At 51.4% G+C, this 12,282-nt stretch overlaps 1 protein-coding gene across 2 annotated transcripts in view; it reads left to right on the top strand.

The window, feature by feature from the left end:
- The window catches only part of Camk2a (calcium/calmodulin dependent protein kinase II alpha), a 61,038-nt gene that overhangs the window by 30,979 nt on the left and 17,777 nt on the right, over positions 1–12,282 (top strand). For both annotated transcript variants that reach the window (XM_034517796.2, XM_034517797.2), the window contains exons 7-13: positions 614–716; positions 2,124–2,207; positions 2,319–2,413; positions 3,169–3,291; positions 3,612–3,695; positions 5,036–5,078; positions 8,616–8,656. In XM_034517796.2, coding sequence (XP_034373687.1) covers positions 614–716; positions 2,124–2,207; positions 2,319–2,413; positions 3,169–3,291; positions 3,612–3,695; positions 5,036–5,078; positions 8,616–8,656 — 573 coding nt within the window. The remainder of the gene's footprint in view (positions 1–613; positions 717–2,123; positions 2,208–2,318; positions 2,414–3,168; positions 3,292–3,611; positions 3,696–5,035; positions 5,079–8,615; positions 8,657–12,282) is intronic.

Raw genomic sequence — 12,282 nt, 5'->3', positions numbered from 1 at the left:
AAAAAAAAAAAAAAGAAGCCCTACTTTCTCTATCTTGTACACACGATGAACACATGGTTAACAACAGGTGCTAGGGTGGACTGGAGAGAGCCTAGGGTGGGTGAGAGTGAGCTCTTTGGAGGGCTTGACATGAGGCTGAGAACAGGACAGAGATACTTGGGAGGTGAACAAGTCATATAGGAAACACATGGGATACAAAGGCCACTGCACGACTGTTTCTAGGGGTAGAAGAAGGTCACTGTAGGAAGCAAGGTACCTGTTCTGAGGTCACTATCGTGACTTGTGGGAGATCGATGGTGGACCACACCACTGTGCTGATACTAAATGATGCTGCCACCTTCTGAATGAGGTTAGGTGGTACCACTGTAGTCTGTTTCAGCTCCCCTTGGCCACAGCTTCAACCCTGGGGAGAATCCTTCTGTTGCAAATGATGTGGGTCTTGCCACAGTCCCCCCTCTTGGGCACAAAAACTCAGGTCTGGAGGTGTGGGAGGGGGTGAAACCCTGGGCCATTCAGCCATTCTTCCTGTGTGCCCTGGAGGCCAGTGAGGTTCTGAAACTACTGACTATCTCTTGGCCCCTCCTTCTCTCTCTCCCTTCCTGGTCCTGGGAAGCCTGAGAATCTGTTGCTGGCCTCGAAGCTCAAGGGTGCGGCTGTGAAGCTGGCAGACTTTGGCCTGGCCATAGAGGTTGAGGGGGAGCAGCAGGCATGGTTTGGTGAGTGGGGTGTGGGGTGGCAGGGAGGGGAGGGGCAGACTTTGGGTGACATATGTGCCCCCCCGGGAACCCTCTGCCTAAGATGAGATGGCTGTTTGGCCATGTAGGACCCAGGAAATACAGATTGTACCCAGCCAGCCTCTGGGCCAGTGGGCAGTGTCAACCTCTATGTCAGGACTAGGTATGGGAACAGGGCCATCATTAACCAGCTGCTATATCTTGTTTGTGAGAGCATTCACTTACACTTTGGTGGGAACTCTGTGGGTTTCCCCTTACCCCTGGATACTGGGTGTCACAGAGGAGGGACATACAGGCTAAGCAGCTTAGGAAAGGTCAGGAGAAATTGTCAGGTATGGAGCCCTGGTGCTTGAAGGCAAATGTCCCAGCATGCCTTGGGATTGGTAATAATGGGACATGTTTTTCTATCTGGATACATCTTACTGAACAATAGTGGCCAGTAGTTGAGACTCAGAACTCTTAAGCTGGATGTGGTGGCACCTGCCTCTAATCCCAGCACTTGGAAGGTAGAAACAGAATAACTGAGAGTTCAAGGCCAGCCTGGGCTACAGATATGACACTGTGCCTTGAAACAAAACAAAGACAAACAAGAACCAGAGTTCCAGGTTCAGATCCTGACTCCGCTACTCACAAGGTGTGCGGTTTTAACCAAATCTTGTTTTCCTAGTCGCTTAGCAGAGGACAGTAGCATGTTTCTCAGGGGATCCACGAGGGTAACTAAGAGCAGGCATGTGACATGTGTGCCCAGTCCAATGCTTAACACACATCCGCAGCAACTAGTAACTGCTCTTGAGACGACAGTTAAGGTATCTAATTAAGATAATCTTGGTGTTCATTTTTCCAACAATCCTCTCAATATTAAGAAATATTAAAGGTAAGACCTTCTAATTCTTTGTTTGATAGATCAGGAAACTAAGGCCTGGAAAACACACACGTCACATATGCACATGCATGCACAAGAGTTAGTCAGAATTAGGAACAAGGCTCTGACATCTCCTCAACATCCCGTGAGCAGGGTATGGGTTGTGGGCAGTAGATCAGCTCTTAAAGGCCACCAGCAAGTGGTAGGTAACGGGTACAGTGAAAGTTGAAACCCAGGGAAAAAGGTGCTCTGTGATTGATTACTGTGGTCTACCCGAGGCTCCGGATGGAGTGGGGAGTAGAATGTAGGTGTGATATATACCTGTCTGTTGGTCCCAGTCTGGTATGTAGGCCTCACCAGCTTACCAAGGCCCCTGGGTTGGCACAGTACAACCCCAGCTTTGGGGCAGGGCTGTGTTCTCCAGCTCCAGGGCTATCCTCGTCCCCTCTCCTGCAGGGTCTTGCTCCAGGCTACTCACGTGCCAACCTCTGTGTGTGTGTCTGCCTGTCTGTGTGTCTGGGGAGCAGGGTTCGCAGGGACTCCTGGATACCTCTCCCCAGAAGTGTTGCGGAAGGACCCGTACGGGAAGCCTGTGGACCTGTGGGCCTGTGGTAAGTCCATCTGGAAGGCCTGTTTGTCTCCCAGCCATCCTGGCCTATAGGTCCTGGTCCACTTTCCACCACTCCCCTGCTTCATCTTTCCTCTCCTGCTCCTCTCCCCAGGCGTCATCCTGTATATCTTGCTGGTTGGGTATCCCCCATTCTGGGACGAGGACCAGCACCGCCTGTACCAGCAGATCAAAGCTGGTGCCTATGATGTGAGTGTTGTTCCCCTCTCCGGCTGATGCTCCCCTTCTGGTGAGAGCCAGTGGCCTAAGAGGCCAGAGATCTGAGGACACACCACCACTCTCTACCACTGCAGAGGATAAAGTCCAGGGATGCCCCAAGACTGACCGTCAGAGCCAGGCTATGACCACACGGTGCCTAACGATTAGGGTCTAGAAGTCATGAAGTTTATCCCATGGGGCACTAGAAGGTAGAAGCAAGGGTCAGGCCCCAAGCATTTTATTTATTTACTTATATATTCATAATTAGTTAATATTCAAAAGATGTCTCATGAGACCAGCCTGGTCTGAGAGCCAATTGTGTAGCCAAGGACTCCTATTGTCCTGTCCCCACCTCCCACGAGCCTGAGATGATCATTGTGTCCTGCCACAGCTGACTCTGAGACATGCTTTTTGTCTCTTCCATATATTAATAAACCACTGAGCCTTTATGTATCATTCTTCTGAATGTTTGACCTGTAGTTATCACAAAACCATCACCTCGATCTATGACATAGTTACTGGTCTTACTCTTCAGTATACACATAGGGAGGTTAAGGACAGAGGCTTAGTGTGTGAGACTCAAGGGTAGCAGTCTGGCTCTGGCACCCATGTTTCTAAGTACTTCGTGGATACCTGAGTGTTTGGGCATGAGAACCCCTGCCTGCTCCCCTGCCAGTCAGGGGCTGGAGGATCGCAGGGGTGGCCTGGGGCAGGCTAGGCAAACCTGGCCCCTCTGCCCCTTCCAGTTTCCATCACCAGAATGGGACACTGTCACCCCGGAAGCCAAGGATCTGATCAATAAGATGCTGACCATCAACCCATCCAAACGCATTACGGCAGCCGAGGCTCTCAAGCACCCATGGATCTCGGTGAGCCTTTATCAGCCACACCCACCCGGAGGCCTAGTCTCTCCGGGTCCACTGTGGGTTTGAGGGGGCCTTCTCTGAGAATCTCTGGCTCACTGTGGGTCTCTGGACAATATAGAAATGAGAGATATTCTGGGTTGGCATCTATTGGGAGTGTCACTGGCATTGACTTACTGGTGCTCCCATCCTGACCATCCTACACCACGTAGCAGAATGAAGGATCGTCCTCCTTAAGATATGGCCACGCTTCTGCTTGAATGATATTAGGTCGGTCTGTTGTGCCACTGGCCTTCCCCTTACACAAGTTCTTCCTCTCTTTCTAGCATCGCTCCACCGTGGCCTCCTGCATGCACAGACAGGAGACCGTGGACTGCCTGAAGAAGTTCAACGCCCGGAGAAAACTGAAGGTAACCTGTCCATATCCCTGGCAACCCTGGGCTCACTAGCTCTTTTCTTCATCGCTTTCACCTATGTTTACTGGACGTTCTTGCATGCTGGCCCCCAAGGGGTCTGGAGGAGTGAGCAGCATATCTGACCCCATCCCATCCTGCCCGCACTCTGGCTGAGAGGGCAGACAAGCAGGACTCTGCTGGGGCATGGTGAGTACCATGCCTAGTGGTGGGCAACATACCGGGATGATGACCTTCCCTGGCCTGGAGGATTCTGGGAAGAATCTCAAATGGCCTTCCTGGAGGCAGTGGCATTTGAGTTGACTCTTCACAACAGTCAGGTGTACAGTGACAGTGGGGAGATGTTCCAGATAGAAGGATGGCCGGTACAGATGTTTGCAAGTGTGAGCACTACTTTCTAGGGGGACCAGGAATGGCTTAAGAGAGGAGGAATGGGGCAACACATGACCAGACCTGAAACTGCAGTTGAGAGAAAGAGCCCAGTTGTCGAGCATGGAGGAGTAGATGAGTGCTCCAGAGACAGGTTGGAAGGCCTGAGAAAGCCACTATGGCCTCGAGGTGGGCTGAGCAGGTCCTGCACTCAGGAAGGCTCTATAATATAGATAGCTGTCAGTGCCTGATGAGGCAACGAGGGTTGAGGTGGAGGCCCTGGCTCACTGGGAACCCCCTTACCCACTGTTTCCAGACCTGGAAAGATCTCAGGATGGTGACCCAGGCCGAAGGTGTGGCTCAATGTCAGGTGAACTGAATCTCACTCTCACCCCAGTGGGAAGTGTCCCAGAGGAAGTTTCCAAGTGTGGACATCAGCGATTCCCAACGTTAGGGGCAGTTGGATTTGGAGATGGTCCGAGTCAGGTCTTAATGAGATAACACAAGGATAGGATGGGCCATGGTTTTCCAGCCCTTCACCAGCACAGAGGGCGTCTCCAAGTTAATATCCTCCTGGTCTGGTCCAGGGGCCATGGAAGGAAGGACTGATTCTAGAGCCAGCTCCTCTGAGCCTAGCTGCACAAGAATTGTCTGCCTTCCCAACCCAAGTGGGAAACTTCTGTAGCCTTTAAGAGCCTCTGCCAGAGAGTGCTTGAGTCCTTTAGTTTTGGCCAGGCCATGGGACCTAATGTCTGTCTCAAGAGCTGTGCCTGCCAAGGCTACTTTCTCCAGGGAGAGTGGATGGGCTCTGGGTTAGAGGGTGGTATGTAGTCAAGTGGAGGGGTGGGGGAGGGCCTTTGACTTGTCTCTGAAGGGCACACTGCCTTTTCTTCCCCATGTCCTTCTGTTCCCATCTCCGCTCCTCCCCTCACCTGTGCCTTTTCTTGGGCCCCTCTTGTTTGTTGCAGGGAGCCATCCTCACCACCATGCTGGCCACCAGGAACTTCTCCGGTAGGTGGTGGGGCTAGAGTCCCCAGTACATCCTGCACGGGTCTGCTGGATGCCATTACACTGTTGGGTAGCTGGGTGTTCCCAGAGACAGAGCTGCAGAGGACACCATGATCCAGGTTTAGCTCACCCACCGCAATCAGCATGAAGAAAGGGAAGAAGAGAAATCAAAAACTAGCAAACCAATGCCTAATTAAAGGTTCAGTCTGGTGCCCCAGTCTACAGCAGCACTGGGGTTCTCAGGCCAGGCCAGCTAGAGGGAAAGACAGCTATTGGAGTCTAGTCCAGCAGGAAGGAGCCAGACCCAGGGAGCAGTCATGTTAGAAATAAATCTTCTAGGCCCTTAGCTTCACCTCAGGTTGTCTGTCTCATTACAAAGCTGGGAGGGCTATCTCCTTTTTCCATGTGAAGCTGACAGAAGCATAGGAACCTGTGCTCTGTCTCCACCCTGGTTCCAGAACTCAAGGGAGGCAGAGCCTGTCTTCAGCACAGGTCTGAGCAACTCACAGCGGGAGCTTTTAAATCAGTGGGGTTACCCAGTAGACCAGGGCAGGAAACTCCCAGGCAGGGAGAGCCCAAGTACTTGGGCATTAGGCTCCAAACGGGAGGGAAAGGGATTATTGTCAGAGCTTAGCAGCTCTTCTCGGCACATGGGTTAGTGACAGGCCAGTGCCGCTTAAAGCCTCTCCCTAGGGAGTCCTGGGCAGCGGAGCAGACAGTGGAAGAGACAGGGTTCACTAAAGGGGTCTTGGCGCCGGGCCTAGGCCAGCTCAGACAGCTACACAGACAGACAGGCCCACTGAAGCCAGGGGTCACTTCTGAGCAGGGTGTAGGCCTGGGTCCCCTAGGAGGGTCCACCTATCCGATGACCATCTGCAAAGGGCAAGGCTAGCTTTAGATATGGGCTTCATCCACACTGAACTCTCCTGAGACATGGTTCTGGCCATTCCTTTCACTGACCACTGAAAGGTGTAGGGATAGAGGGTTTGCTTGGTTTTTTTGTTTTGTTTTGTCTTGTTTTTTTGTTTTACAATTATAGACTGGAAAATACCAGTCTCAAAGCCCACAGAATGGGGCCTATGGCTCTGTAAGCCAGGGCTGTGTAAAAAGTGGTTGTTTGTTTGTTTGTGGGGAATGCTAACTTCAGAATTTGGGAGCATTTATTACTCTTAACCATGACTCAGACATAATTTCAGAACTTACACGGAGGCTCACAACTGCCTCCAATTCCAGGGAATCTAATGGTCTCTTCTGGCCTTCATGGGGTCCTGTACACATGTGGGACACATAAATTCACACAAGCATACATAAATATTTAAATAAATCTTTTTTTTTTTTTTTTAAAGAAGGACTTTTGGACCTGTCTTTGGTTTCCAATAAAAAAAAAAAAAAAACAAGAAGAAGAGAGAGAAAAAAGAAATAAAAGAAAAATTGGGGAATAGATTTCTAACTATTAAAAATCAGAAGATTTGAGAGCTGGGGAAATGAATCCGTGGGAGACGGCTTACTGGGCAAACATGTGGAACTGAGTTCAGATCCCTAGCACCCATGTGAAAAGCTAGATATGTCTGTACCCACCTGTAATCTCAACAACTAGGAGACAGGGCTAGCTGACCAGTAGTCTAGCAGATCGGTAAACCCTGGGCTTAATGAGAAACCCTGTTTCAAAACATGAGGAGCTGGTGGTGTGTGCCTTTAATTAATCCCAGCACTCAGGAGGCAGAGAAGCAAGTGGATCTCTGAGTCTGAGACCAGCCTGCTCTACATAGCAAGTTCTAGCCAGAGCTATATTGTGAGATCCAGTCAAAAAAAAAAAAAAAAAAAGGAAAAGCATGATCAAGGTATCCAATATTACCCTCTACATGTGCACACAAGACATACACATCAACTTAAAAAAAAAGAGAGATTTTTACAGACCCCCACCCCCACTCCAGATTTTTGTGATCTTTTGATAATCAGTCTGGGAGATAGGGATGTAGCTTGGATGGTCGAGTGCTTGCCCAAAATGCATGAAGCCCATCTCCAGTTCCAAATAAAACTCAAGGCTAGCCTGGTCTACAAAAAACAAGTTCCAGAACAGCCAGGAGATCTTGTCTAGGTACAAACAAAACAACAGCAACAAAAAAGCAATCAAACAAACAATAACAAAACCCAAACCCAACAGCAATATGTGTGTGTGTGTGTGTGTGTGTGTGTGTGTGTGTGTGTGTGTGTGTGTTGGCACATGGCCGTAATCCCAGGACTCAGGAAATAGAGGCAGGAAGATCAGAACGAGGTCACACAGTGAGTCGGGGCCAGCCTGGGCCCATTCTGAACAGAAAACCAGGGTCTGGCTACATTGAACACAGACCTGTCTAACACTGGACTGGAACCGAGAGTTTCCAAGGAGAACACGCTCCCCTGCTGTTCATTCTGGATCCACTCGTGCAGCCTGAAGAGACAGACACAAATCCTTTCAGGCTCGGCACACAGAAATGACCTCTACCCCTTGGGAGTTTTGACAGGTCACAGGGGAAGTTCTACAGGGACTGAGAGGGTATCTGGGAGCTCATCTCTCAGAGCCCCTGAGCCATCGGTGTCCCCACCCCATGCCCAGTTCACCCTCTTAGGGCTTCCAGGAGAAGGACTAATCATAGCTGTAACTGGGCACCGACTGTATATACCCTGAATGCTACGCTAAGCGCTTCATAGAGCCATGTCTCTTTAAGGCATTTTTTAAAAGTCTGAAGTGTACAGATAACACAGCAGGGCAGGGCTGGGCGTTCATGCTACCTTCTGGTTCTGGCTCATGCTCACTGCCAGGGCTCCAGCCAGGAAACGAGGGAGGTGAGGGAAAGCATGGTGCAAGCTTCCGTGAGAGCCGTGGCTGGGTTTGTCTATCACTGGGACTCAGCCAGCCCCGCAATGGGATTCCAGAGGTTGAGCTTCATTAGACCTATACTGATTGAGAAGAAAGGCAGGGAATGAGTACTCTGGCAGGGGTGGGCCTCAGCAGGGGGACATCTGCTTCTCGTCACCAGCAAAATGCAGTCCGCAGCTGTCCAGAGTGAGTAGGCAGGGCTGACACATGACCTCAGCAACAGCATGGGGCTAAAATTAGAGAGGGCCAGGGCAGGTGGGGGCCAAAGCAGGGAGCTTCCAGCTCTCAATCAGGCTGCAGGCTTCTGAGTTGGCCACCACCAGCATTGGTGACAGGAATCCAGAGGGAATCCCCAGGCTGAAACAGCAACCCTTCTGTCCCGGGACACGCTGGACACCTCTCCAAGCCCCAAAGTCACAGGGCTATCCCTGAGATTGCTGAGAACTGGGGATCCCAGGCCCACTCTGTGGGTTGTTGACGAGGGAGTAGACGGTGGAAGACGGCACGTGGAAGGAGGAGGAAGTCTCTCACTGGTCGCCAAGCCGACTCTGTTCCGACAGTGCACCCTCCACTACTCTCGGCCCGGCTGCTCTGCTGCCTGCAAATGCTGCTCTTCCTCACGCTGTGGGCCCTGGTGCCTTGCCTGGTGTTGCTAACCCTCTACTTTCTCTCCTCCACAGGAGGGAAGAGCGGAGGAAACAAGAAGAACGATGGTGTGAAGGTAAGTCCCCGGGAGCCAGCAGGCCTGACTCTGGCAGAGACCTGCTGTCAGGCCTCAGATAAGCCTTGGCCTCACCAATGGTGACACTTCAGATCCAGGGCCAAGCCCTCCCCAGATCACCCGGTCTGTGCTCCGGTGCCCACCTCTCACCAAGTTTGCTGGGAGCCGATTGAGGATGGCAGGTGGCCTGGGTTGCCCGGAGCACAGGAGAGGGGCAGATCTTGAGGAGGGTAGATCTGAGGCTCTACGGGACTGGAAAACTACAAAGGTGCAAAGGGGACAGAAATGGTCGCTGAGGTGACTTCCTCCTGCCCAAGTGTGAGGGACTGGATGGGCCCTGATCTGTGCACATACTAGTGTAGCCTGCAAGGCCCATGGAGAATGGGGAGCTATTCATTTCACCAGGCTTTGGGATCCGGAGGGCTCTCTTCTCCACTAATACCCGTCTCCTTGTGCCCACCCCTGATGCCCAAGCTGCCTCTCCCATACTTTCTGGTCCCTCTTTCCTGTTTTCCCTCACTTCTCCCTCTACTCTCTGGGGCCTAGTTCCTCTGCTCTCTGCAGCCCCCTCCTCCTCTGCTATCTGACTGCCTCGTGGAAGGTCTCACCCCTGGAGACTGTCTTATTCTAGACTCTGTACTCACCCACCCAGGACATTAGAAGGTGTGAGGTCCTGAATGGCCTGAGTGGCCATTCAATGTGTGCTGGTGGCTGCACAGCTTCATTTAGAATGGCTATGGGCTGCCTCGGACTGCATGGGGGAGAATCTGGGCTGGGTATCTCAGGCCAGAGTTGGGCTTCCCCTCTGCCCGTCCCCCTTCCCCACCTGAGGTTCTCTTACATGCCTCAGGTGGGATGTGGACTTGGTGATAATTTCCGAGATTTCAGCTCTGAAAACAACCCCCCCCTGAAAGCAACCTTTCTCCCCAATCTAACTATTCTCCTGTCTCATGTGTGTTTGAGGGCCGTGGCTACATGCTGTGTAGTGATGCCCGGTCAGTGACAGACCTTGTATGTGAGCCTCAAAGACTACAGTGGAGCTAGGATGTTCCTATTGACTAGCAGTTTTACAAAGCCTTCCCTCAACTTTTTCTTTTCCTTGCCTTTTTAAAGAGAATCTCACTATGCAGCCCAAGCCAGCCTTAAACTCTCCATTTCCCTGGCTTGGCCTCCAGAGGGCTACATTTGCTGGTTGGTATGCACCACTATGCCAGGCCCTTGCCATACTTAGGCATGCTTAGATTTGTTTAGATACTTAGTACCTACCAGATGCCTTCTGTATTTGGTACAGTGACATGCTGTGTGCATTTGGAGCCTAGAAGTACTAGAGATATCATGTGGCCTAAGACACCTATATAGAAGTCTAAGGTACCTATAGAGTGACATAATCTATAAGGTGCCATAGAGTGACATAATGACATAATTTACGGAGGCATAGAGACACCTACATAGTGACATAACGTAACCACCTCATGACACATTTCTCAGAATGTGTCCCTGTCATTAAGACTATACATGATTATTTGGTTATTAGACAAAAGTCAATGTTTTTCAAAATGAACTCTTTGGACCCAAATACTCTAGGGAGGTTCCTGGAACTGAGACATCTAGAAAGGGGAAGACTCAGTTTTCAAGGTCCCTGGCTTCCTGCAAGTACTTCAACCTCAATACCTCCATGCCAGAGTTATCATGCTGGGTCAAAGAACAGGGTGGGTTACTGACACCCGGGGCATGGCTGGTTCAAGTCCTGGGGCTGTGCTTCCTTCCCTCCTTCCTCCTTGGATGGCCGTGAGGATGAGCTGGGCTAACACATGTTGAGAGTGTGAACAGTGCTCACGTGCGCGAGAAGCCATCGGATCAGGAATATCTTTCCTGTTTTGTGTGTCAGACTTTGTTTTCTCTCGAAAACAAAGCAGGCTCAAGGAAACACTTGGAAACCGCAGATGAAAAGTTAACACATCACAGAACTAACAGACATCTTACGGTGGACTCTGCTGAGTGTCCTTGAGTTAACTTTCGCTCCCAACTTGAAACGGGGGCTAGAGGATTGTACCATATGGGGGCACTGCAGGTTTAAAGAGGTTGGGGCCCTCTCCACCCATGCGTAGCTGCTGAGTTGGAGTATCCTGGTCTGGATTGGTCCTGGCAGACTGTAGAAGAGTTCACATCGGGCCTGGCAAACTGTTGAAGGGCCACCAGGTTTGGGATCAGGAGAGGCTCACGTTGGGCTAGAACTAAGGCTGAAACTCCAGATCTAGCAGCCCTTGGACAGAGGCAGAAAAGAGCACTGGCCAAGGTTAAGAATTGCTTCTAGCATGGTACTCTCTGATAGTTACCAAGATAATTTCTATGGAGCACAGCTGGACAAAATGTGCCTGCTTCCTTCAAGGTAGGAACACCCTAAGTGACTGAAGAGAAACTCAAAGGGGCCTAGCCACCCCTTCTTAGCTCAGCCTACCTCCTTTCCTAGACACAGAGAAGGGAAGGGTAATTGGGGACTGGCTTAAGACTTGGGGAACTTGGCTGACCATACCTTGTTCCTCCATGGAGCAGCGAGGGCAGCAGGGCTGGGGGAGGTAACAGTTATACATTCAAATCCTCAAGTCCAAAAGCCATGGGGTTGAGTCGGAACCTCGCTAATGCTTCTTCTCAGGGGTTGGCCCTGGTCTTGCTATCTCTACCAGGAGAGCACAGAATTGTTTATAAAGTCTGGTGAGGTGGTCTCACCAGAGAGGCCTCTGAGGGCCGCATCATACGGACACATCCCCAGCTTAAGGGGGAATCCGTGCTCTCTCCACACAATCTCTACAGTTGTGTGCTGAGAGACAAATCGCTCCACGTGGAGCTTGACTGGAGAGGCTGTGCAGCCTGCTCTGTCACTGAGGGAAGTGTCGCTGGGTCTGATTGACAGGAGCTCGCCCTTGTACTTCTTGAGCCTTTGCAGTCTTTTCAGGGCTAAGACGAACTGTAATTTCTTTCCCTTGTTGACCTTAGAGCCAGCTCTAAGGTTCTAGGAGAAGCAACTCTGCTTTTGCTGACAGCCCCCACCCTTCACTCCAACCCTCAAGTGCTGGTCAGGCGGGATAACTGTCACCCGCATTTGTCATTCTAGGAGATAGAGTCTCTGTCCCCAAGGAGCAGTGTCCAGCTCTGGCCTCCTCTAGGCTTGGTTTCCATAGGAGGCGTCCACTGCTCCCACCCCTCACCCCACTCACTGCCCTGTTGGTGTCCCATCCGTGCCGTTGTCCACCTTTCCCCCATGTCCCATCCTGTCACTGTGCGTCCGAATCTGATGCAGTCTCTGCCCTGTGTTCCCTCTCCATGTCCCGCCTGGAACCTTTCGGTCCGTGTGGGTCTCCTCAGGTTTCTGCTGATGGCTGAGCTGTATCGGCCTGTCCCCATTCCCTACACGCTGTCTGGCCAAGCTGCAGCCATGGAGGGAGGCCAGCATAGAAGAGAGGAGAGGAGGAGAGGGAGAGAGGACAAGAGGAAGAGAGGATGCATATGCCATACTTTGTGATGAAGCCACACTACCTAGCCACCTGGGCAGGTGTGCACTCATGCCCCACGAACACATGAGATAGAAAGGTCCATCGAGGCATATTGCCCAGCGTGTGGAGGCCCTG

Source organism: Arvicanthis niloticus, chromosome 14, assembly GCF_011762505.2.
Source record: "Arvicanthis niloticus isolate mArvNil1 chromosome 14, mArvNil1.pat.X, whole genome shotgun sequence".
Classification (NCBI taxonomy): Eukaryota; Metazoa; Chordata; class Mammalia; order Rodentia; family Muridae; genus Arvicanthis; species Arvicanthis niloticus.
This window is presented reverse-complemented; position numbering and strand designations above follow the sequence as displayed.